Source organism: Canis lupus, chromosome 31, assembly GCF_003254725.2.
Source record: "Canis lupus dingo isolate Sandy chromosome 31, ASM325472v2, whole genome shotgun sequence".
In the NCBI taxonomy this organism is placed as follows: Eukaryota; Metazoa; Chordata; class Mammalia; order Carnivora; family Canidae; genus Canis; species Canis lupus.
The window spans coordinates 2,457,649-2,484,111 of record NC_064273.1 but is presented as its reverse complement, the minus strand read 5'-3'; the positions used below and the strand labels follow the sequence as shown (position 1 = coordinate 2,484,111).

The 26,463-nt window shown below is 37.2% G+C and overlaps 1 protein-coding gene and 1 non-coding gene across 5 annotated transcripts in view; one reads left to right on the top strand and one right to left on the bottom strand.

The window, feature by feature from the left end:
- CADM2 (cell adhesion molecule 2) overlaps positions 1-26,463 on the top strand; it is a 1,069,595-nt gene that overhangs the window by 807,108 nt on the left and 236,024 nt on the right. For all 4 annotated transcript variants that reach the window (XM_025450022.3, XM_025450023.3, XM_025450020.3 and 1 more), the window contains one exon: positions 16,159-16,308. In XM_025450022.3, the coding sequence (XP_025305807.1) occupies positions 16,159-16,308 (150 nt within the window). The remainder of the gene's footprint in view (positions 1-16,158; positions 16,309-26,463) is intronic.
- LOC112661950 (U6 spliceosomal RNA) lies at positions 1,076-1,181 on the bottom strand. The gene has a single exon (XR_003138107.1). It is a non-coding gene; the product is annotated as a U6 spliceosomal RNA (small nuclear RNA).

Sequence of the window (26,463 nt, the reverse complement as noted above, 5' to 3'; positions counted from 1 at the left end):
ATAAGTGTCCTTGGCAATTTTTAAATGGCTGGGTCTCTATCCTCATTTAGGTTTTAGCAGAAATTTCACCACCTTCTAGGCCAGGCCTTTCCTGTGCAAAAATGTGTTTTCTTGTTTTGCTGCTTATCTTTAGGCGGTAAACTCTAAAGATAAAACGTTACATCATTTCTAGCTGTTCACAGTTGTGTCTCTAGCACCTACCATTTGAAGCACATTTTAGGTACAAAGAATGTACTTGTTGAATAAATTAATGTCATGAAGTATATTTTATAGTCAGAATTCACTATAGGTGTGAAGATAGGTTTCAGAGAGCCCTAACATTGTCTACACTGATGTGTATAGTTCCTATGCCTAATATAAACTGATTGCACATTATTGGATGATATGTTTGATACTGTATTTTTTCTTAGATGTACTTTGTATCTATGCCATCTCAAAATTTCTTATTACATCTCTTAATTCAAGGAGTTATAATTCAAGTAGACAGCTGTTGCTTTTTTACATGAACATCTCTACTTGGTGTTCCAATGCAATTATTTAAATTTTCTGCAGAGAATAAAATATGAAAAGAATATTAATGTATAGGCAACTTGGCTAGTAGACAAATAATTTTATGCTTGCTGAGTATGCAAATATGTGGCACAATCCAAAAGAAAGATGTTATCAAAATATATCTCCTACAACTAAGTCAAGTCACTAACTTGCAACAATATATTAGGCAATAATTAATTTGACTTGGTATATATATATATATTTTTTCATTTGGAATCAGGGAATATCAGCATAAAAACCAGATTGAAGTCCTAATGTCTTCTAAATTTATAGCTTTCCTTACTATGTTAACCTTATTTTACTAGCTGCCTTTTGTAATTTTTAAGCAATTGTATATTTGAAGTAGGGAATTAATAATGCTTGCTTTATTTTCTTGAATTCTTTCCATTTAATTTGTTCCTAAAAATGTTATTAGGAATTTTAAATTTCCTTGGGTTACTAAATATTCTAAAGTGTATTATAATTCAATTTTGTTGTTTCCTTTAAATATATGGACATTCTAAGACCTACCGGGTAACATGAAAAATATAGGGATCATTTTCCTCCTTGTTATGTGTTATACTTGTGCAGGGGCCATGCTAATCTCTGTATCACTCCAATTTTAGTATATGTGCTGCTGAAGTGAGCACTTTTCCCCCTTTTTAGACTCAGGTTGAAGTTTTCCCAGGAAATTCAAATTTAAAAGTTATGTACCATTCAGTGCATTTTTTTTTTTACTTCCAGAAGATTGATTATTGTACATTTAGCACTATATTCCTCACCCTGTCTTCAGAAGAGTCCTACCATCTGTGTGTTCCTTTCCAGAATATTTCCTCCAGGTTGACATCTCAATTTAGAATTTAGTTACGTGATTGAGCTTCACTGTGAACCAGACTGTGATTGTGGTCATAAATTTCTTTTCTCTGGAAGGCTGCCTCTCAAATGTTCATCAGTTAGCAAGTAAAGCTAGTCAGTTCTCTTTAGGTCTTGCTCATTCACCCTGAAGGCGCTATTCTAGAAAGATAAAATGAATTTATACACACATGATAATTACATGTTACCTTTTCTGGTTATAAAAATAATTTTAAAATTCTCTTATTCTTTTAGAATGCTTTGTAAGACATAGTTTCCTTTTTCATTTTAAAATAATTTCCTTTGCTTTTTATTTTTCTACATCACAATACTTAAAGATCTATGTGAAAGGAAGAAAAACACCTTTATGAGTAATGTGAATAATTAATCAAGTTCATTTTTTTCTTAAAAAATTAGACACTCAAAAAAAAATTAGACACTCATTCAATATTGTTTGAATTCTTGAGAAGACTCTAAACTTTTTAGAGAATAAAATGAATATAGATAAATTAATGAAATTAAATATATTCTAATATTTTTATTTCAAAATCTATTTCAGCTGCAGAGTTAAATATATTTATATTTAGTCTGAATCCATGATATTTTAATACATTTTGTTTATTATGCATTTTCACAGAATAATAGGCATAAGCAAAGAATGAAAACAACTGATGTCACACAAATATATGTTTTTAAAATATTCAGCGTTCTTTTAAAAATCAGATAATGTTTTATTTTTTTTATTTTTTTTAATAATAAATTTATTTTTTATTGGAGTTCAACTTGCCAACATACAGAATAACACCCAGTGCTCATCCCGTCAAGTGCCCCCCTCAGGGCCCACCACCCATTCATCCCCACCCCGCACCCTCCTCCCCTTCCACCACCCCTAGTTCGTTTCCCAGAGTTAGGAGTCTTTATGTTCTGTCTCCCTTTCTGATATTTCCCACACATTTCTTCTCCCCTCCCCTATATTCCCTTTCACTGTTATCTATATTCCCCAAATGAATGAGAACATACAATGTTTGTCCTTCTCCGATTGACTTCCTTCACTCAGCATAATACCCTCCAGTTCCATCCACGTTGAAGCAAATGGTGGGTATTTGTCGTTTCTAATGGCTGAGGAATATTCCATTGTATACATAAACCACATCTTCTTTATCCATTCATCTTTCGATGGACACCGAGGCTCCTTCCACAGTTTGGCGATTGTGGACATTGCTGCTAGAAACATCGGGGTGCAGGAGTCCCGACATTTCATTGCATCTGTATCTTTGGGGTAAATCCCCAACAGTGCAATTGCTGGGTCGTAGGGCAGGTTTATTTTTAACTCTTTGAGGAACCTCCACACAGTTTTCCACAGTGGCTGCACCAGTTCACATTCCCACCAACAGTACAGGAGGGTTCCCTTTTCTCTGCATCCTCTCCAACATTTGTGGTTTCCTGCCTTGTTAATGTTCCCCATTCTCACTGGTGTGAGGTGGTATCTCATTGTGGTTTTGATTTATATTTCCCTGATGGCAAGTGATGCAGAGCATTTTCTCATATGCATGTTGGCCATGTCTATGTCTTCCTCTGTGAGATTTCTGTTCATGTCTTTTGCCCATTTCATGATTGGATTGTTTGTTTCTTGGTGTTGAGTTTAATAAGTTCTTTATAGATCTTGGAAACTAGCCCTTTATCTGATACGTCATTTGCAAATATCTTCTCCCATTCTGTAGGTTGTCTTTGAGTTTTGTTGACTGTATCCTTTGCTGTGCAAAAGCTTCTTATCTTGATGAAGTCCCAATAGTTCATTTTTGCTTTTGTTTCTTTTGCCTTCGTGGATGTATCTTGCAAGAAGTTACTGTGGCCGAGTTCAAAAAGGGTGTTGCCTGTGTTCTCCTCTAGGATTTTGATGGAATCTTGTCTCACATTTAGATCTTTCATCCATTTTCAGTTTATTTTTGTGTATGGTGAAAGAGAGTGGTCTAGTTTCATTCTTCTGCATGTGGATGTCCAATTTTCCCAGCACCATTTATTGAAGAGACTGTCTTTCTTCCAGTGGATAGTCTTTCCTCCTTTGTCGAATATTAGTTCACCATAAAGTTGAGGATCCACTTCTGGGTTCTCTATTCTGTTCCATTGATCTATGTGTCTGTTTTTGTGCCAGTACCACACTGTCTTGATGACCACAGCTTTGTAGAACAACCTGAAATCTGGCATTGTGGTGCCCCCAGCTATGGTTTTCTTTTTTAAAATTCCCCTGGCTATTCGGGGTCTTTTCTGATTCCACACAAAGCTTAAAATAATTTGTTCTAACTCTCTGAAGAAAGTCCATGGTATTTTGATAGGGATTGCATTAAACGTGTAAATTGCCCTGGGTAACATTGACATTTTCACAATATGAATTCTACCGATCCATGAGCATGGAATATTTTTCCATCTCTTTCTGTCTTCCTCAATTTATTTCAGAAGTGTTCTATAGTTTTTAGGGTATAGATCCTTTACCTCTTTGGTTAGGTTTATTCCTAGGTATCTTATGCTTTTGGGTGCAATTGTAAATGGGATTGACTCCTTAATTTCTCTTGCTTCAGTCTCATTGTTAGTGTATAGAAATGCCACTGACTTCTGGGCATTGATTTTGTATCCTGCCACGCAGCCAAATTGCTGTATGAGTTCTAGCAATCTTGGGGTGGAGACTTTTGGGTTTTCTATGTAGAGTATGATGTCATCTGCCAAGACAGAGAGTTTGACTTCTTCTTTGCCAATTTGAATGACTTTAATGTCTTTTTGTTGTCTGATTTCTGAGGCTAGGACTTCCAGTACTATGTTGAATAGCAGTGGTAAGAGTGGACATCCCTGTCATGTTCCTGATCTTAGGGGAAAGGCTCCCAGTGCTTCCCCATTGAGAATACTTGCTGTGGGCTTTTCGTAGATGGCTTTTAAGATGGTGAGGAATGTTCCCTCTATCCCTAGGCTCTGAAGAGTTTGGATCAGGAATGGATGCTGTATTTTGCCAAATGCTTTCTCTGCATCTAATGAGAGGATCATATGGTTCTTGGTTTTTCTCTTGCTGATATGATGAATCACATTGATTGTTTCACGGGTGTTGAACCAGCCTTGTGTCCCGGGGGATAAATCCTACTTGGTCGTGGTGAACAATTTTCTTAATGTGTTGTTGGATCCTATTGGCTAGTATCTTGTTGAGAATTTTTGCATCCATGTTCATCAGGGCAATTGTTCTGTAATTCTCCTTTTTGGTGGGGTCTTTGTCTGGTTTTGGAATTAAGGTGATGCAGGCCTCATAGAACAAATTTGGAAGTACTCCATCTCTTTCTATCTTTCCAAACAGTTTTAGTAGAATAGGTATGGTTTCTTCTTTAAACATTTGATAGAATTCCCCTGGGAAGCCATCTGGCCCTGGACTCTTATGTCTTGGGAGGTTTTTGATGACTGCTTCAATTTCCTCCCTGGTTATTGGCCTGTTCAGGTTTTCTATTTCTTCCTGTTCCAGTTTTGGTAGTTTGTGGCTTTCCAGGAATGCGTCCATTTCTTCTAGATTGCCTAATTTATAGGCGTATAGCTGTTCATAATATGTTTTTAAAATCGTTTGTATTTCCTTGGTGTTGGTAGTGATCTCTCCTTTCTCATTCATGATTTTATTAATTTCAGTCTTCTCTCTCTTCTTTTTAATAAGGCTGGCTAATGGTTTATCTATCTTACTAATTCTTTCAAAGAACCAACTCCTGGTTTTGTTGATCTTTTCCACAGTTCTTCCGGTCTCGATTTCGTTGAGTTCTGCTTGAATCTTTATTAACTCTCTTCTTCTGCTTGGTGTATAATCTATCTTCTGTTTTTTCTCTAGCTCCTTTATGTGTAAGGTTAGCTTTTGTATTTGAGTTCTTTCCCGTTTTTGGATGGATGCTTGTATTGCGATGTATTTCCCCCTTAAGACTGCTTTTGCTGCGTCCCAAAGATTTTGAACGGTTGTATCTTCATTCTCATTAGTTTCCATGAATCTTTTTAATTCTTCTTTAATTTCCTCGTTGACCTTTTCATCTTTTAGCAGGATGGTCCTTAACCTCCACGTGTTTGAGGTCCTTCCAAACTTCTTGTTGTGATTTAGTTCTAATTTCAAGGCATTATGGTCTGAGAATATGCAGAGGAGGATCCCAATCTTTTGGTATTGGTTCAGACCCGATTTGTGACCCAGTATGTGGTCTATTCTGGAGAAAGTTCCATGTGCACTTGAGAAGAATGTATATTCAGTTGAGTTTGGATGTAAAGTTCTGTAATTATCTGTGAAATCCATCTGGTCCAGTGTGTCATTTAAAGCTCTCGTTTCTTTGGAGATGTTGTGCTTAGAAGACCTATCGAGTATAGAAAGAGCTAGATTGACGTCACCAAGTATAAGTGTATTATTATCTAAGTATTTCTTCACTTTGGTTATTAATTGATTTAAATATTTGGCAGCTCCCACATTGGGGGCATATATATTGAGGATTGTTAAGTCCTCTTGTTGGATAGATCCTTTAAGTATGATATAGTGTCCCTCTTCATCTCTCACTACAGTCTTCGGGGTAAATTTTAGTTTATCTGATATGAGGATGGCTACCCCTGCTTTCTTTTGAGACCATTTGAATGGTAAATAGTTCTCCAACCTTTTATTTTCAGGCTGTAGGTGTTCTCCTGTCTAAAATGGGTCTCTTGTAGACAGCAAATAGATGAGTCCTGCCTTTTTATCCAGTCTGAAACCCTGCGCCTTTTGATGAGGTCATTAAGCCTGTTCACGTTCAGAGTTACTATTGAAAGGTATGAGTTTAGTGTCATCATGATATGTATTCAGTCCTTGTTTTTGTGGATTGTTCCACTGAACTTCTTCTTAAAGGGGAATTTTAAGAGTCCCCCTTAAAATTTCTTGCAGAGCTGGTTTGGAGGTCACATATTCTTTCCGTTCCTGCCTATCTTGGAAGCTCTTTATCTCTCCTTCCATTTTGAATGAGAGCCTTGCGGGATAAAGTATTCTTGGTTGCATGTTCTTCTCATTTAGGACCCTGAATATATCCTGCCTGCCCTTTCTGGCCTGCCAGGTCTCTGTGGAGAGGTCTGCTGTCACCCTAATACTCCTCTCCATAAAAGTCAGGGATTTCTTGTCTCTTGCTGCTTTAAGGATCTTCTCTTTATCTTTGCAATTTGCAAGCTTAAGTATTAAATGTCGAGGTGTTGAACGGTTTTTATTGATTTTAGGGGGGGAATATCTCTATTTCCTGGATCTGAATGCCTGTTTCCCTTCCCAGATTAGGAAAGTTTTCAGCTATGATTTGTTCAAATACATATTCTGGCCCTCTGTCTCTTTCGGCGCCCTTGGGAACCCCAATTAAACGTAGGCTTTTCTTCCTCAGGCTGTCGTTTATTTCCCCTAATCTATCCTCATGGTCTTTTAATTGTTTGTTCCTTTTTTCCTCAGTTTCCCTCTTTGCCATCAACTTGTCTTCTATGTCACTCACTCGTTCTTCCACCTCGTTAACCCTCGTCATTAGGACTTCTAGTTTGGATTGCATCTCATTCAATTGATTTTTAATTTCTGCCTGATTGGATCTAAATTCTGCAGTCATGAAGTCTCTTGAGTCCTTTATGCTTTTTTCTAGAGCCACCAGTAGCTTTATAATTGTGCTTCTGAATTGGCTTTCTGACATGGAATTGTAATCCAGATTTTGTAACTCTGTGAAGAGGGGACTGTTTCTGATTCTTTCTTTTGAGGTGAGGTTTTCCTTCTAGTCATTTTGCTCAGTGCAGAGTGGCCAAAAACAAAGTTGTATTGGGAAAAGGAGAAAAAGAGAGGAGAGGAAGAAGGAAAGAAAAGAGAAAAAGAAAAAAGGAAGAAAAAAAGGAGAAAGAAAGGGAAAAAAAGGGTGGGGGAAGCAAACAGAAATCAAAAAGAAAAAAAAAAAAAAAAAACACGGGGAAGTATCCTCTGATTCTGTGTACTTTAAGTCCCTTGACTTCCCCTGGAACTTGTCCGTCTAGCTGGTGTTCTGGGGGAGGGGCCTGCTGTGCTGATTCTCAGGTGTGAGCACTTGGGGGAGCTGCTCTGCCCCTGCCTGGTGCAGGGCTCAGTGGGGGTTGTTCACCCCGTGAGGCCCCAGAAGGAACAACCGCAGTGGCGGGGCCAGCTCTGCAGCCCTGGAGTCAGCCCCCGAAGTAGCTCCTCAGCTCTCCGTCTGCAGGGCCTGGAGGCTCCGGGCGGGGCCGCTGATCTGCTCAGCTCGGGGCAGGAGCGTCCTCGCTGTCCTGGGCCCTCCCGGCCTCTGCCTGTCCCGGGGGAGGCCGGATCCTGGGCTGTGTCCCGGCGCCCTGTGCTCCGAGGCCTGCGCTGGTGGATTCGTGCTCCAGCCTTGCAGCCCCCTCCGCGGAGCCGCCCCCGAGCCCCCCGAGCTGCTCCCGCCCCGCAGCCCCCTCCGCGGAGCCGCCCCCGAGCCCCCCGAGCTGCTCCCGCCCCGCAGCCCCCTCCGCGGAGCCGCCCCCGAGCCCCCCGAGCTGCTCCCGCCCCGCAGCCCCCTCCGCGGAGCCGCCCCCGAGCCCCCCGAGCTGCTCCGGGTCCCCCGTGCGCGCTGCAGCCCTTAGGGAGCTCGGCGCACTCTCCCGGGGCGCAGGTGTCTGTTAGTGTCCCCGGGAACCCGAGGGCATCCCCGCCCTCCTGGGTCCTGCTCCACCTCCCCGCGAGCCCCTTTCCCCCGGGAAGGTCGGTGCAGCTCCTGCTCCTCCGGGACGGGGCTCTCCTGTCCTGGGGACACTCGCCCCGGCCTCAGCCCGGCTCCTCGCGGGCCCCTCCCCCTTGGAGGCCTTTTGTGTCTTTATTTCTTTTCCCCCGTCTTCCTACCTTGGTAGAAGCGCGAACTCTTCTCACTGTAGCATTCCAGCTGGTCTCTCTTTAAATCTCAGGCCGAATTCCTAGATTTTCAGGATGATTTAAAGGTTATCTAGGTAATTTGGTGGGGACACGGGACTTAGGGACCCTACTCTTGCACCGTTTTCCCCTCCCTCCCTCAGATAATGTTTTAAAACATACTGAGGCAATACAAGCACTAAGCAAGACTATAAAGCCAGCATAAAACCACATTTCCTAGGATTTTATAAATAATTCTCTGAAATTTAGAATTTTACAAATTAAGGAAAATAAAAATTTTGTGATATGGTTGAGTAATATAAAGTTAATGGTGAAATTAAAGAAATCTACTTTAGGTAGAAAGAAAAACTGCTGGGAATATTTATAGTACAGAAACCTGAGGTATACAATCATACAAAAACATTTTTGAAATATATGGGAAGGCACTGATGCTATATTTCACGTACATTACAAATTTCTTTAGGGCCAGCTCTGATCCTGATAATCAAGAATTAATTCTAATTATAAATCCAATCATAGATGTAGCAAATGGTAACTAGTTTTGATACAATGTTACATAGTTAAGTGGGTCGCCTTCTCACAGTCACTCTGTAGGTTAGTTGGGTACAACCCAGTGGTAATCCCATTGGTTTCCTGGTCTGATATGAATGTCCAGGAAAACCCATTATCACATTCTGGAGAAGGGAAAGAGAGGTGAAATTTCTACAGGAGAATCTTGGGTCAGGAGCTGTGGGAGCCACTGTAAATCTGAAAGAGCCTTTTGTCATGGATCAGAAGCCAACAAAGGCCCTGGGCCAACCTTTGAATACACAGAGATTCTGCTCCCGGAGTTGGGAGCAGAATGGGTCGCTCACAATGGCCTTAGTGAACACCAGGATCTGGTCTATGGGATTGTAACTGCTGAAGCTGCCAATTTGGCACTGCTATGCCCTGATATCAGGAGGAGAAAGCCCTTCCAACCTTCCTGGCCTTGCAAGACCCACTGCCCGCCAGCTTTATTTCTTCCCTGCCTTGGTCTGGCAGTTGCAATGGAACATGGCTCTCCAAAGTGCTTCCTGTCTCTATGGAAACTGGCAAGCAGCACCAGACTGATGGCCATGCTCCATAGTGGCTGGGCAGAGGGGTAGCACAGAAGGTGGATCCCAGGTGTTATACTCTATAAGACAAGCTGAATCCTGAAAAGATAGAGTCAAAGAAAAATAAATTATGTGTGGTAGCCTAGGAAAATGGAGTACTTAAAGTTTTTCAGACAAACCTAAAAGCTAGAATGAAATCACAGCAAAATTACTAGAGAACTCTAAATATTTGAAAGAACAGAGGGATATTCCAAAAGTGGAAACATTTCCACTTAGTTATCAGGCTTAATTTTTCCTCCAATTTCCTTTCTCACATGATAGAGCATTTATTGCACTTCTCTTGAGAATTTTAAGCTTGCATTAATAGAATTTGTGCTTTTTGAATAATCCAATAGGCTTTAGTATGCAGTATGTGTTTCAGTACACACAACTACTGAGCCACAACTTTCGCATTAGAAGGTTATTTGTTTAGAATGCCTTCGGTAATTTAGTGGAAGTAATAGCATGCTGTGTGTGCATTTAGATATATTTTTAGACTCTAACCAACAAGAATGATCTTGAACTTTCTAAGATTCAGATTCTTTGTATAAATCCCAAACCTGTTGATGGAACAAGTGAGAGGGAGGGTAGAAGACGAGAAACACAAAGCTGAGAAGAGTTGAGGGGAAGATCTAAAGAATAGTAAGCTACTTTTGTATTTCATTTAGAAATGAATTGCCTATTTCCGTCATTTCCTATATTTTAGAACCTTTAACAATACTGATCCATTTGGCACCTGTGCTTTTCATAACTAAAATATCAGAACCTTAATGAGACCAGTATTTTGCATTTGATATGGGGATTCTTGCCAGGGCACAAAAATATTTCAAAACAAACCAAAGCATTATGTATACCATTTGATTCAGATGCCAATAACCCTGTTGAATTAAATAATTTTGCAGACTTAGTTGACAGTTTTTGCTAAGTATGAATTTATTCCCACAGGAAGAATCAAAAGATATAGCACTGCTTATCTCATGAGAAGTTTATGCTTTTTTTTTACTGAAAAATTGTAAAATACTCTTCACATTTAAACAAGATAAAACAAATGAAAATATTATTTTTCAATTCTCTTCACATCTAAACAAGATAAAACAAATGAAAATATTATTTTCCCCTTCACTGTTGTTAAATCCAGTTCTTCCTTTGAGAAAGTTGTACTCCAAAAAAGGGGGGGTACTCATTTTCAGGGGAAAAAATAATGAGGGCTCTGGGTTGTGTTCAATGTCCCACAAAAGTTGATCATTTATCCTGAAAAACCACTGACTGTAACTCCCTCTCTCCCAGATGTGCAAAGACTCAACCTCGGCCTGTCTGTCTAGATCTATCTCCAGGGATCACTGCCCTTAGTCCATGAGCACTCATGCACAGTGTGCGCTGATCCACTGTTGTGGGCCACATCTCAGCTTTAGTGCAGGAAGAGAGATGGAGGAACCATTGCCTTCCCTCATCACCCACTCAGGAGATAGTAAGGCTTTAATGATGCCGTTTTGGGAAACAGAGCCATGTTTTGGGATCAGCATTCAGATATGTGTTTTTGCCTGTCTGCTCGCTTTCAATGATACCGCTGTCTTCAAAGATCTCTCTGCTGCTTGGCTTGTTTCTCTACGGTAGTGGCGCATCACAGCCTGTCAGCGAGGTCGAGGTGGCCATGAGCTTTGAATTGCTTCTTTAGGTACCGAGGGGCAGTGTGCTGGGCTCTTGGTAGCCAGTGAAAGTGCGCTTGAAGTGTGTGAAGCAAGAGCAGATCCCAACTGACAGGTCAGCAGGAGTCAAGACTCTGTTCACTTGATTTTGAATTTGGAATTTCCTGATCCAGATAAGGTTTGTACCATTTTTCCTGAAGTATGTAGAAATAGAAACATTGAAGGAATAATGGCAGCTTCTCTGTCTGCTCTTTAAAGACAGGGACAGGAAAGCCATCTTTGCAGACTATTGCAGAATAATTGCTCTTCACTAAAGTGTCTTTCAGAGCAATGAATTAGCAAATTGTTTCCTTATAACTACCGAAACGCACATAAATGGTTTTCAATCCCTGATGCTAGTTAGAAATAAACCTGGCAGCCTAATAAAACTATCAGTTCAACAGAGTAGGTAAAAAAAAAAAAAGAGAGAGAGAGAGAGATCATTGGAAGAATGGTGAGCAGGAGGGAAAATCATTTTCTCTTGGAAAACGATTTGAAGAAAAAGAAGAAAGAAACTGAGGAGGCTCAAAATATGAAGTAAAAAAAAAAAACTTCAGAAACAGAACTATATTGCATAGGCAAGAGTTCATTAGTTTTCAGAAAAAAAAAAAAAAAAACAAAAACTTTACTTAGGCTAAATATGCATGTAACAGCCGAAGAGGCATCAGAGGTGGCTTTTCCAGTGATGTGCTATACATATGTTTAACAACTGCCTCTGTGAGAACAAAACACTGGCTTGAACTGTTTGTCAAGCTCCATTGTGAAAAGATTCAACTGTGGTCTCTTTCAATCTAGCAGGGAATTTTGTTGAGTGTGAAGTGAGGAGAGTTCCATTCAGTTGACTCTCATGAGCTGGTAGGGGCCAGTTAGCACATCACAGCTTTTGCAGGAATTTCAAGTGTTCCTTCACTTATTAAAAATAGATATTAAAGGTTTAAATGCATCTTTGAAATGTTTGACTCCAGACTCTATGCTTATTTCATAACCGTCACTCAGCCAGAATTAAGTTCACTTTCTTTTCCATGCAGTTTTTTGGTTAAGCATGTGAGGTCAGGACACAGAATATGAGAGTTCAGAACCTGGTGTGGCACTTTCTAGCTGTGGGACTGGGAGCAAATTATTTAAACTCTCTTTGCATCAGTTCCCTCATCTTCAAGGTAGAGATGATGACAAGGTTGGCATGAAAAGTAAATCACTGAAAAACAAGAAATGCTCTTAGAATAGTGCCTTGAATATTATGAATGCTCAGATTAGTTTAGCTGTATTTGTCACATATTTTCCGTTGGCCTAGTGATTGTGGAAGATGAGATATGTTAGTATCTCGTAATATGAGGTACCCAGGAAGGGCACTATCTTTTATGTTTTTCTCCTTCTAGAGCATAAATTTGGCACAGTCTGTCTTTTTATGCCCCATTTCGGGGGCTGACAATGGTATTAGATGTGTCTGTTCTACATTACATCTGTTGTATCCTATGTATACTCCTCATGATTTTCAACTAGAACTTAAAAAAAATGTCTTAAGACGATATACTAATAAGGATTTTATGATTTACATTTTCCATATTTTTTTCTTGGCAAGGAATTAGTCCCTCCTTCTGCCCCTCTCTTTTGACCCTGAACAAATGCAGAAGACTTGAGTTACTCTGGTCATTCTACTGTCACAAGTTCCCCTACAATGCCAGCCACTGCTCTAAGGAAGATGCTTCCATTTTGGACAATGAGCCCCCACTGGAAACTCCAACTCACAATACAGAATGTTAAACAGTGTAGCTGACTCAAAGATAAGTAAGATGATCTCATCACTTGCCCTTTAATTAGATTAGAAGCAACTCAAGAAGACTGGTATCTTTGCAAATAATAAAAGAGAAGATAACACAAGGAGGGAAGGAGGAAAACGAAGGACACAGGCTGCCTGGAAAAATAGCCAGCTTTACGACTCCAAACTGGAAGTTTTGTTTCCTTTCAATTTGATCAGAAACTTGTTTGATAAGAGTAACTCCTTTGAAATCTAGGAGGGTGCTGAGCTTAGCCAGAGTAAGGAACATTTTAAAGTAAAGCCTCAAATGCTAGGACCAATGCATTTCAGAAATCCTTATAGATGTGGGAAACAAAGAAAGAGTTATATACCACACCTAGACTGCCTTCTTCTCTGCCTCACACCCTTTCGCAGAGTTTCTGAACTCTGCAGTCTCCTTGGCAAAATTTCTCTTCCTCAATGCATCTTTAAGATGTTGATTTATCCAAGGCAAAGCATGTAGTAGGAATATTTCTTTGATGAATGCCTTGAAAATGAACCCTTAATTTGGGATGCTTAACTGTTTAATTCAGGATGTTTAATTCCCAATCCTTAATTGGGAAAAGTAGTAACTTCTTTGGAAAGACTCTCTGAAATTGAATTAAATGAGAACCTTGAGCCACAAAGAGTTAAAAGACAAAAGTGGCAATTACCCTGATGCTCTCTCCAGGTTATAAGCAGAAGTAAAAGGCAATTTAAACCTTGAGAAGAAGTTTGACTATTTACAAAACTGGCTTTTGAATTGATTTTGGAAACTACCTATCCTAAGGGTATTTAAGATTAGGAGATTCTCCACGTGAGTTTGCTCTCTATTGGGAAAAACTAAATTATTTGACTGCGGGGAACTGAAGTCATAATACTTTAAAGTCAGAATCCATGTGGGGAGAAGATGGAGGGAAGTTGTCCTAATCTCCTACCTGAAAGGAGAAGGCATAGATGTGCAAGAGTATAGAAAGTACTGGGCATGTAGAAGACCCTAGCAGACCCTATAAGCGAGTAAGGAAAGATTAAAATAAGTGTCAGAAGTAAGCTCTGAATAAGATAGGATATTTCAGAGCAGTTAATATTGGCATCCTCTCTTACTCGATTTTAATGTTATAACAAAATTTATGAGGACATAGTTCAGCTAGGTATGCAGTTGAAAACTCCATTGTTAAAATGTTTACTTATTTATTTTTTATTGTCTAATTCACACGTAAGCCAATAGTGATCAAGTTACCATGACCCAGCAGCCTTTGTGGGAGAATAAGAGTAAAATACTAAACTTTCAGAACAAATTCCAAATGGTTCATTGACTTTGTTTCACCATGGAAAATCACTTAACCTCCCAGTGTCAGTTTACCCATCTGTGAAATGAGAAGGATAATATTTTCTTATGGGGATGTTTTGAAAATTATTTTGCAAATGTAGTGGATGAAATTGTTGCAAGCATCACTGCTCTTTTTCCACATCTTTAAAGAAGCAGACAATATTATTTATGTACCAGTTGATAGTCAAATTGTCACCTGAGAGGAACTGTATATTCTTATTAGCAGCTGCGTGCTTTTTATTACTTAAAGAATCCCTCCTCCCTCAGATTGTTGAGTTTATGTGCTACATTAATACTTGAGAATCTTAGCAAAATATCTTAAAATCATTCTGAGCTTCATATTTATGAACTGCTAATTTGGTATCTCTGGTAATTATTCCTTCCTTCCGTTTTAGCTCATGTTTTCCTTATGTGGTTTTTCGCCTCACCTCATTTCACAAGATTGATAGTTCTCCACGTTTCCCTGCTAGAGGTCACCTCTGAGCTGAAGGCAAAACACATCTCACTCTGGCTCCTGTTGACTTTTAAGTCAACTATCAAAGAATTTATTCCAGACATCTCCTAACCTCAATTTAAAAACTCCACCCTAAAGATTACAGGGAGATATCCTGGGGAGTTGCCATAGTGACTCTAAGAGGTTGGCATTGAGAAGACAAAGTTACTGATATCAGATTTTATACTTGATAGGCTTAATTATATAACATGGTCATGAACTTCTGTGCTTGTGTCAGTTAGGTCTGGAAAGATATTTTCCCCTTCAGGCTCTTCTGTCTCTTATGGTGCCAATCAACAGGCTTCTTGGTAATAAGATCCTTTATGCCAATAGCTCCAGCATAACCTCAAGTGGTGCTTGTAGTAATGATAGAATCATTACAAAACTAAAGAAGAAAAGGGAAATATATTTCACGGGTGCGATTAAGTCATTGTAATGTTCTTGCATGTGTAAATTATCCTTGACTTAATGAACTACCTTGCTCACATAATAGTGTTTTAACCTGGCTCTGGAAAGTCATTTTTTACCCATGTTGATGATTGTTACCAGACTTGGCAAAGTTCATCTCGCTGAAGTGAAACTTAGGTATTATGTTTCCATGTGCATGAATTTTGTTTTAACTATTAGAAGAGTTCATATTAAGTAACATTATTATATGAATCGTTTTAATAAATTACTATGATCCTTAGGAAGATAGAATACTTGATTATATTCTAATGATATCCAATTTGACAAGGGTCATTTAAATATGTTTTTTCTTCATTACAAAAGAAATATATGTTCATTGGGGAAAATCAAGAAACTAGAGAAAGGAACAAAGGAGAATATTGTCTCTATCTCCTAGGTTAATCGCCTTAAGGTTTTGATAGATATTTTACAAGACGGACACTTTTTGAAAAATACTTACATTGTTTCCTCCAACATATTTCGTGTTCCAAAAAACAGCTACATCTACAAGAAGCTCTGGTATAATAGGATTATTTTTTTATTTATTTTATCAGAAATTGAATCTAAAGTTCTAGTATCCATATTTCATAGACTTTATTCAGGATTATATCAGCTACCAGAGAACTATTCCATGTGGTTTCCTCTGTTGCTTTAGTGAGTTCAGTTCAGCCAAAATTATTCCAGTGCCTCATTTTCAAAGATGTCTAGATCCCCTATATAATTAATGCAAGGCCAAAGGAAATTAATGATAATCATGTTACTATTTGAATATAAATCTTCGTGTGTGGCTAGGAGACAAAGAAGGTTTTCTAGAACACATAAGGGAGTATGAAGGAGTCTTAATGGTATGCAAAACTGTTGTCCCCTGATTAAGGATTTTCAATTATTTTTTCTGTCTTTTTGTGATATATAGTTTAGTTGTTGTATGGTTGGTTTACTTTTTTTCTTTTTTTGAGTGAGAAGTTCAGTCCGATGTAGCTCTTGGGAAGTTAATCATTTTATAACTTTCATTTAATCAACATTTTCTTTAATCCCCTTTTAGGCAGCCAAGGGCAATTTCCACTAACACAGAATGTAACGGTTGTTGAAGGTGGAACTGCAATTTTGACCTGCAGGGTTGATCAAAATGATAACACCTCCCTCCAGTGGTCAAATCCAGCTCAACAGACTCTGTACTTTGATGACAAGAAAGGTGAATACATTTTCTTTTAAATGTTTTAATCATATTCAGAAATATCCTAATTATAATGAATTTATTTTTCTGAGATGATTCAAATTATTCGTTTTGATTACCAAACTGCTGCTGCTTGTATTTAAACATGTTAAATATTAAATACTTTAGTTTGCAAGTCATAAACACTAAAGATAACCTATGTCAACTTTTTAATAAAATAAACAGTTTCAATTCTGTTTCAAAAATCATTTTATGCCTTCTCTTAACCATTATTGCTTCTCTAGATATTGTATTCCTTCATTCTTGTAATTGCCTTGTGTATAGGTTAACTATTTTTTCCTCACTCCAGGTGATATGATCTTTTTATTAACCTTAGCTTAATAATATTTAGAAGATGCTATATGATTTTATAAAGTTTTGTGATTTTATTCTTATGATTGTGCTTGAAGGTAAGAACTGTAGAAATTATTCCCATAGTAAGTTTAAATAGCTCCATGTTTGGAAGTAAATAACTAGATTTAAAAAGGTGTGTTTAAAAAGAAAAATAAAATTAAAAAAAGAAAAGAAAAAGGTGTGTTTACTTCAAGGTGAGTTAGACTTCCTTAATTAACTGGGGTCCCTATTGAATGATAGATTTTGATTAAAATTTTCTTTAGAAAATTTAGAGAGTAATGAAATTCATGATACATAATTCAAGCAAACAACTAAAAGCATACACTGAATTTCCAAGCCTTCACGTATTATTATAAGCATTGGGAGGAAAATGAGTTCATGAACTATAATAAAAATATGGAGCTGTTGCTTTAGATAAATTTAAATTATATAGAATATAAATAGCTATTTATATATTAGATATTCAATGTGGTCTTAATATCTGGATTTCTTATGAATCTGTGTGGATAACAGTAAGATAATTTGAAATTAGTTCCATTTTAATGATTAAAATGTAGCTAAATTAATTAGTCCAATAAATGTGTCCATTTGCCCTAAAAATAGGAATTCACTATATTTTTTACCTTGCTGAAGTTTTCCCTTTGTTGTACTCTAGATTTAAAATGAAATTTTTAAATTGATTTTAAACTTTAATATATAATGAAAGATCTAATGTATTAATTCAGCAAATAATTTTTGAGGTTTCCTTCAGAAAAGGTGGTAGAGTTGGAGAACAAACATAAAATCCCTGCTCTCATAGGACATATAGTTTAGTAGAGGACAGACAATGAACACATGAACAAAATATATTTTAGAGTACATTGGTAGGGGACAAGTGTTCTCTATCTTAGTAGATAAACAGATGTATAGTTGATAAATATCTCCAGAGAGAAAGAGGGAGAGAAAGAAAGAGAAAAGGAAGGAAGGAAAGAGAGATTTTAAGAAACTGGCTTAAGGGACACCTGGGTGGCTCAGTGGTTGAGCATCTGCCTTTGGCTCAGGGTGTGATCCTGGAGTTCGGGGATCAAGTCCCACATCGGGCTTCTGCATGGAGCCTGCTTCTCCCTCTGCCTATGTCTCTGCCTCTCTCTGTGTCTCTCGTGAATAAATAAATAAAATCTTTTTAAAAAAGAAAAAGAAAGAAACTGGCTCAGATGATGGAGGAGGCTAGCAGGTCTGAAATGAATGAAATGAATGAAATATGCAGGACAGGCCAGCAGACTGGAAACCTGGGGAAAAGTCAATAATGCCCCTCAAGTCTGAAGGCAGTCTGAGACAAAATCCTTTCTTCCAGGAATCACAAATATTTTCTCTCAATGCTTTAACTGATTCAACAAAGCCACATCAGAGTAATCAGCTTTTCTCGAAGTGTACTGACTTAAATTAATATCATCTAAATATACTTCACAGCAACATACAGACTAGCATTTGAGTGAATATTGAGGTACTGGCCTAATTAATTAGTTAATATATAAAGTTAAGTACTACAGAGGGTCAGGCTAGCATTTCTGTAGAATTTTATTACTTAGAAAGAGCTTTTATTTATTGTTTTATTCTGCCATTGGAAAGACAAATGCAACAGGTTTCACTAATGGCCACATATTCATAGAAGCATATGGGAGGATGGGATTAAAGGTCCCACAGTTAGGTGAGATTTAAAGTTAATATTGTGATTTAAACATTGTGACTCAAATATGGGCCAGACTTAAAGCCAATATGGTGACTCCATATTTATGTTTTGATTAGAGTTTGATGTGTAATCATTTGTGTTTAACATGGACTTCTAGTCCTAGAGATCTTTTTTATTGGTACTTTAAGAATATATATTTTTAAGGTTTTATTTATTTATTCATGAGAGACACACAGAGAGGCAGAGACACAGGTAGAGGGAGAAGGAGGCTCCATGAGGGGAGCCCGATGTGGGATTTGATCCTGGGACCCCAGGATCATGTCCTGAGCGGAAGGCAGACGCTCAACCACTGAGCCACGGAGGCGACCCACTTTAAGAATATTTTAAAGAGTCTGAAAATGAATTTTGAAATGTTCATCTGCTAAATACTCACTATGGCAGTATTACTGCAATTTTAATCCCTATTAATATTAAGTATTTAATGTTTCTATTAAGGACTCTTTTAAACATATTTTGTGAGACTATAAAATATCTCTTTGCATTTGAAAAATATAAGAAATATCTAATGTGATATTTTAAGACTTTTTGAAAGGAAAGGACATTATTCAAGAATAAAAATTTGATTTTATGAATTACTTAAAATTTTATAAATATAACTCACATAAACTAGCTTGTATTTCAGGTATATGCAATAGGAGTGAAAGTTATAGAACTAAAAATGAAGCTTAAAGACTACCTTTGATAAAGTGATCTCTGTTACTTTCTAAAGAATGAAGTCACACTGGGGCGCCTGAGTGACTTAGTCCTTGTGCTTAGTGCTTAGTGCTTCCTACTCTTGATTTTGACTCCAGTCATGACCACAAGGTCCTCTGATGGAGCCCTGCCTGGATCCAAGCTCAGCGGGAGTCTGCTTGAGGTTCTCTCTCTCCCTCTTCCTCTGTCTGCTCCGTTGAACTCTTGCTGTATCTCTAAAATAAATTAATCTATTTTTAAGAAAAAAGAATGAAGTCACATTAGTTAAAAAAATATACATAAGAGTCACACATAGAGATTTCACAACCTCTTTTTGCTTTTAGTATTAATTGATTACAAGTGTTTGTAAATATATATTTAAATATACATGCCCAAACATAAGGTGACATCAATTTTATGGAAAACTCTCACTTTCCCAATGATGTAAAGCAAGAGAAAATGTTTTGGGGGACACTGTCATTTAGAGATATTCATAGGACAATTAAATATATAGTTATATATTTAATTTATTGATTTGAGTTATATGCGCATATTTAAACCAATATAAAAACATATATTCACTTAGAGATAATTGGTTTTCCATCCTGGCATTTAATGAAATAATCTTGCTTAGCAGCACTTTTTCAAAGTGTAGGATATTATCAATGAGGAATTTGTCCCAAGCAACAACTATGAATTTTTATGACAGCAGAACATTTTTTTTGTTGTTCATTCATTATACTCCTGCAGGAGTATAATAATAATTTCCACTATGCAACGACTTATGGTAATGCTTTTTAAGCAGAGCGAGCTTTGAGAATTATGTTTACAGTGACATCTACAATTGTGAGGTCAAATCCTCAGGCACAAAAACAAAATCTATATGAAATGTCTTTGCCTTCTTTTTCAGTGATTCCATAAGTTACCCTTTATAGAACATCTAAAAGCAGAATTGATTCAGGGTATTTCAAGCTAATGTATCTTAGGATACTGTTGAAAAAAAAACTTGTAATACAAGATTTACAAGACTTGGAAATAAGGCAGCCCCTCTTTTCTGAGAGATAATTATAGTGAGAAAAATCCATCATGTCATAGTTGGGATAGTTAGTAACATATTCCCTCATCTTACTGCTATAAAATAGCAATATCTGATCATATGAATTGCTGTAGTATACACTTGCTTTATTTTTTCTTTACCAATTGTTATAACTTAGGGTTATGTTGAAAAAAGCCTGTGTGTGTGTGTATGTAAGTATAGCCAGTTCTTACTTTTTTATATAAGACTGCTTCTAACTTTAACTCTGTTATGGTTTCATTTATTTTTTTAAAGATTTTATTTATTTATTCATGAGAGACACAGAGAGAGAGAATGGCAGAGACATAGGCAGAGGGTGAAGCAGGCTCCATGCAGGGAGCCTTATATGGGACTCAATCCCAGACCCCAGGATCACACCCTGGGCCAAAGGCAGACACTTAACTGCTGAGCCACCTAGGCGTCCCTGTATTCTGGTTTTAATAGTTTGTTGCAACAGGGGCACCTGAGTGGTGTAGTGGGTTAAGCCCTGGGCTCTTGGTTTCTGCTCTGGTCATAATCTCAGGGTTGTGGGATCTAGTCCCCAGTCAGGCGCCATGCTCCCCAGTCAGGCTCCAGTGGGGAGCCTGCTTAAGATTCTCTGTCTCCCTCTGCCCCTCCCCCCCAAATACATTTTAAAAATCTTTAAAAAATAGTCTGTTGCAACAGAGAACAGAAAGTTTGGAATAAAAAAAAAAGACTCTTCCATGAATGGCAGTCTAACATGTCTATTCCCTCAGAAGTCATTGGTTTGGTTCCTGCAGGATGTCTTAGTAGAAAGGATCCTTGACAGGATCAAGGATCAAATTTGATATCCATCAAATTTAAGAGTTTGAAAATGAAGCATTTTTGAAGACTCCATACCACACTTTCCCCCCATATCAGCTTTCTATCTGCCTATTTATCTGGCTTGCCTCAGTCCTAAGGCTTATCTTGAGCAAACAAACATGCTACATTGTGCAGCAAGCGAGGCATGTGCAGAGACCAAGTGCAGAAGCGAGGCATGGGTTAGTGTGACTAGAGTAGCACACACACTGTGCAAGTGACGACTGCTCCGGAGAATGAGAGAGAACACAAGTGATTGTCCATATGGCTGATTGCACCTGCTTCTACAGGTGGCTGCTACTTTTATTTTTTATTTTTTTTTTTAGGTAAGGAGCGGCAGATCCTTTCAAAATGTTGAAGACGTACATAGAGTAAGACAGAGGGATGCATCATAGTCAGCACTGCCCAAGATAATTTTCCATGACACTAGCAGTGTTCTATATCTGTGCTGAACAAAACTCTGTGGCCAGCAGCCACATGTGAATATTTAAATTTAAGTTAAATAAAAATTAAATAAAATCAAAAGTTAGTTACTCAGTCACACTGGCCATGTTTCAAGTTCTCAATAGGCATGTGTAGCTAGTGTGCTTTTGAAAATCACAGTTGTAGATGTGGATTCATGGCTTACATGCCGCAACAGACCTTGTCCAATTCCAGCCTTGATGAGTACAACAGGTATTTTTCCAACTGAGAAAACCCTAGGTCGTTATAAATATATGTTGAGTATTAAGTAAATGACATTTTGCTGTTTCAGTTGCATAGCTTTTTCATGGGGATATTTGTAGCATCAGAGACAGGAGTCGATTTGACTTCTAATCCTGCTTCTGACACCAGCTAGCAGAATAAAAAAGGGGCTCATTGACACCTGACCAAACCAGATGTTCCAGTGGTTGGATCACAATTGCATTTTTAACAATTTCCCTATCTACTTTTCTGTGCACCTGAAAACCAAAAATCATTAACCTACGTAGTAACTATTCAATTACAATTCTATTTCATTTCTGCATAGTTGCTGTATGAAGCCTTTTTCTATAACACTTAAAAACCTGCAAATCTAAATAGAAAATAAAAATTAAGACGATGACATTACAGGTTCTTTTGGGTCACAGGGACCTAGAATAGACATAAGTAGCTCATTCACTTGTGCTCCTCTTCTCTTTCTTTTTACACAATTCTTATCGCATCTGTTATAAATAGTAGTAAGTAAGCATTTGCAATAGAGTGGGTATAGGGTGACAGCGAGAAGAGGGAGTAGAGTTCATTGAAGCACCACAGGAATGCTGTGTGGCATTTGGCAATAGAAATAAAAAAATCAGTTAGATCATTGCGTCTGTTTCTCTGCAGGTGTGGGGGAAAAAACAATTGAAGTAGTACAGTCAGTCTGATCACTTAATGCTCAGGAAAAAAACACTTCAATTCCTTCCTATTATTGACAAAAAATGCTTTGGACAAACATCTCCAAAGGTGCACAGCGTATGCATTTAACAGACATATCTCTATGTGCTTGTATTTGTTTTTATATAAAAATGGAAAATACATACCTTTTTATGACGTTTCTCTTCACAGGAGTTCTGCTTTTTTTGAATTATGTTTGAATGATTCTCAAATATTTCCTAAAGGAAATTTCATTACTGAAGGAATGAAAATAAAATGTTATTAAGGGCATAACCAAAAATCACTGGCGTTATCTAATTATTCTGTAGATAATTTTACATTGATAGTGGGGACAGTGGGAGAGAAAGAACATGAATAAGGTGTCCTAGAACAAGGAGTGATAAAGAGAAGAAAAATGGCATGAACCCGAAATGAAGGTACAAGTTCCTGGCTCCATGCCAACCAATGCCACCTGACAGTATCCTTACCCATGACTGGTTTCAATAAATGTGACAGACTTTAAAATATTAAAAATTGGGATCCCTGGGTGGCGCAGCGGTTTGGCGCCTGCCTTTGGCCCAGGGCGCGATCCTGGAGACCCGGGATCGAATCCCACGTCGGGCTCCCGGTGCATGGAGCCTGCTTCTCCCTCTGCCTATGTCTCTGCCTCTCTCTCTCTCTGTGACTATCATAAATAAATAAAAATTAAAAAAAAAAAAAAGATTTAAAAAAAAAAAAAAAAAAATATTAAAAATTAACTCAGTAAGGCAGGTATTAAAGTAGTCACTATTATCCTTCTTTTTTCTTACCCTTTCTTCCTTAATTTTTAAAAAAATATTATGTATAAGTTATAACAAAGACATGGAATTAATGATGACAGCTTAAAATTACACAATTTTTCAATAACTTTCATGCTTATATTTTGTCATTGTATTCACAGCAACCTTGTACAGTAGGCAACCCATTTTATGTGTAGGTCAAAGAATTCTGGGTAGTTTACCATCCCAGGGCAAAGAACAGGGGTCGGGAGGTGTGAGGGTAGGGCGGAGACCTAGAAGGATAAGCAGAAAGTAACCAGCACAGCTTTTACTGGTTATTGCTGTATATACATGCATATACATATACAGAAATTTCTCCCTATCCAATTTTCAGTGAAGATTATTATTATTATTATTATTTTTTTAGTGAAGATAATTTCTATGGAAAACCTTGCATCACTCTGTGCTCACAACTACCCTCATTAGAATTGTTTCTTTGGGGTAGAAAGAAGTCACAACACTTCCTAAAACATATTAATTTTTTTCAATGTTGTATTCCTCAAATTCAAAATATATGTTAAACTGTGTGCTAACAGATTTTGTAAAGAAATAATTTCTTTTCACTTAATCTTTTAATGTTAAAGCTGTTATTGGAAATATTCACTAAATATAAGCAAAATCTTTAGTTATACATAATAGGCTTTCTAAATCTATTTATGCGTGTTGTTTAAGTCCAGCAATTTCAAGAAAAACATAAATAACCACATACACTATAAATTTTATTGGTTATATGATTTTATTGGTTGCATGTTAAGCTATAACAGCATCAAGATTTGGAACTTGGACATTCAAAATTACATATGTATGCTTACGTGTTTTGAGCAAATGTTAATTTTTGACTATTTTGAAATTCAGCATAATTTCCATACTTGACAATATATTTTAGAGAAATTAAGTTTCATTAAGATTACTACTTTTTTGATGCTTTTAACAAGGTTTTTGTTTATAAATAGAAGGGAAATGTAGTACAAATAAATGAAGTAATTGTAGGTCTCTGAAATTGAGCAAGTTCCTGGATTAAGTGCTTTTATTTATTTCATGGTGCTGTTCACTAACAGTTTTTTTTTTTTAAGCAAAATCCTACAAAGAGAAAAAAATACCTGAAATATTTTATTCTACCTTCTGATGATTAACCTTTGTGTTTATACCATCATTCATTGAATAGATACTTGCTAACTATCTAAAGTGTGATGGGTGCTATGCTAGTTTGTTTCCAGTTATTATGGCTCATTAATTTTTGAGTAGTCCTTTCCAGGTTTAACAGAGCTGCTTGAAAGAAAGCCTGTCCTAGTTAAAATAAGATCCCCTTTATCTTCTAATTATATATGTTTCTGGGCACATATTTTATAAGTATATTAGTATGTTGGTAACATATACAGGGTCAGTACATAGTCAGCAATTGTTAAAAGATGGGAGGAAACAGAGGTCAACTGACATAATCAGCAATATTTATGATCATGGCAGTAGAAGTGGATCATGGCTAGAGTCAGGGTGGGTGGAGTGTCAGCACCATTGTGTCGTCTCTTTCCATCTCCCAAACAGCTTTAAAAATGCAAGCAATGACCTACCAGGTTTGGGGGAACTATCTTTTGTGATATTAAAGATATTCAATTTGGGAAATTAATAGTTATTTAAGAAAGCAGTGTTCACGAACTAAATGTTTATCTACAAATGGCCAAGCAGATTTAATATTTAAATCATAATATTTAAATGATATTTAATTTTAAATCATAATATTTAAATGATTTCCAAGTCATCATTTCAGTTCCATTCTGTGAAATACTTCAATGTCCCAGGAATTATCCTCGCATTGGAACTACGAAAATAAATACAACATGACTACTGTCATCAAGTAGCAGGTTATTATATATCATCCACGTATAGGAATGGTGGATGATGTAGGGGGAACATATTGGGTGAAGTATTATACAGATAGGTTAATGTAATTCTACTTAGTTCATAAGAAGCCTCATCATAGAGGTTGTGAAATGCTCAAAAAATTGGTAAATATGTTTTCCATGATTCTAGGAAAAAAATAATTTCACTTGAAGTACATATGACTGAAAATACACCTTTTTTGGATTAAATTAATTTATTTAAAGAAAGAGTTACAAATTGGAACTCCTGGGTGGCTCAGCGGTTGAGTGTCTGCCTTTGGGTCAGGGAGTGATCCTGGAGTTCTGGGATTGAGTCCCGCATTGAACTCCCTGCAGGGAGCCTGCTTCTCTCTCTACCTGTGTCTCTGCCTCTGTCTCTGTGTCTGTCAGGAATAAATAAATAAAATCTTAAAAAAAAAGAAAAAGAAAAGAAAGAAAAGAAAAGAAAAGAAAAGAAAAGAAAAGAAAGAAAGAAAGAAAAGAAAGAAAAGAAAAGAAAAGAAAGAAAAGAAAAGAAAAGAAAGAAAAGGAAAGAAAAGAAAAAAGGAAAGAAAGAAAAGAAACACAAATAAAGTATGATGTATTATTTATCAAATAAATGAAGTAACAGTGTACTACGCAGGGACCTGGTTTCCTGGTGACATACTGATATGGTGTCTATGTTGAATGGCCTTTTAATCAGGATCCGAACAGAGACCATGGAGAATGTAAGATATCCTAAAAATTTTTTTAAGTAAGTTTCAAAATAACATTGCTGGGCAGCCCTGGTGGCTCAGCGGTTTAGCGCCTCCTTCAGCCCAGGGCTTGATCCTGAAGACCCGGAATCGAGTCCCACGTCGGGCTCCCTGCATGGAGCCTGCTTCTCCCTCTGCCTGTGTCTCTGCCTCTATTTCTCTCTCTGTGTCTCTCGTGAATAAATAAATAAAATATTAAAAAATAACATTGCCATTATAGTTCTTAGTAAGCATAAGAAAATCATAACAGCATCAAATTATACTGTCCATAATGTATAAATTTAATTCTATTTGTAATAATTTGGTTTATACCAATATAATTCTATTTAGATACAACATAGCATTTAAAGTTTTACCATTTAATTTTTAGTGTTTTTACCCATTCTGTGTTTTTCTTAATAATGTATAACAGACTTTGAGACAGTAATATCCCCATCTGTGGTGAATCTACATTGTAAAAATAGTGCTAATTTTTTGAATTTGAGACTGATGAAAACTTAGGCCTGTAAGACTAACATAAAGATTATTCCACACAAAACTTAGTTAATTGCATTTCTCTCACCTACTTTCAAAATTTCAGTAGACAGAAATGGATTGGTTCAGCTTAACTAAGGGCCTCTACTGTGCTTTGCAATATGACTAGGGGTGTGGCCACTTAGCCAGGCAATCACTATAATTT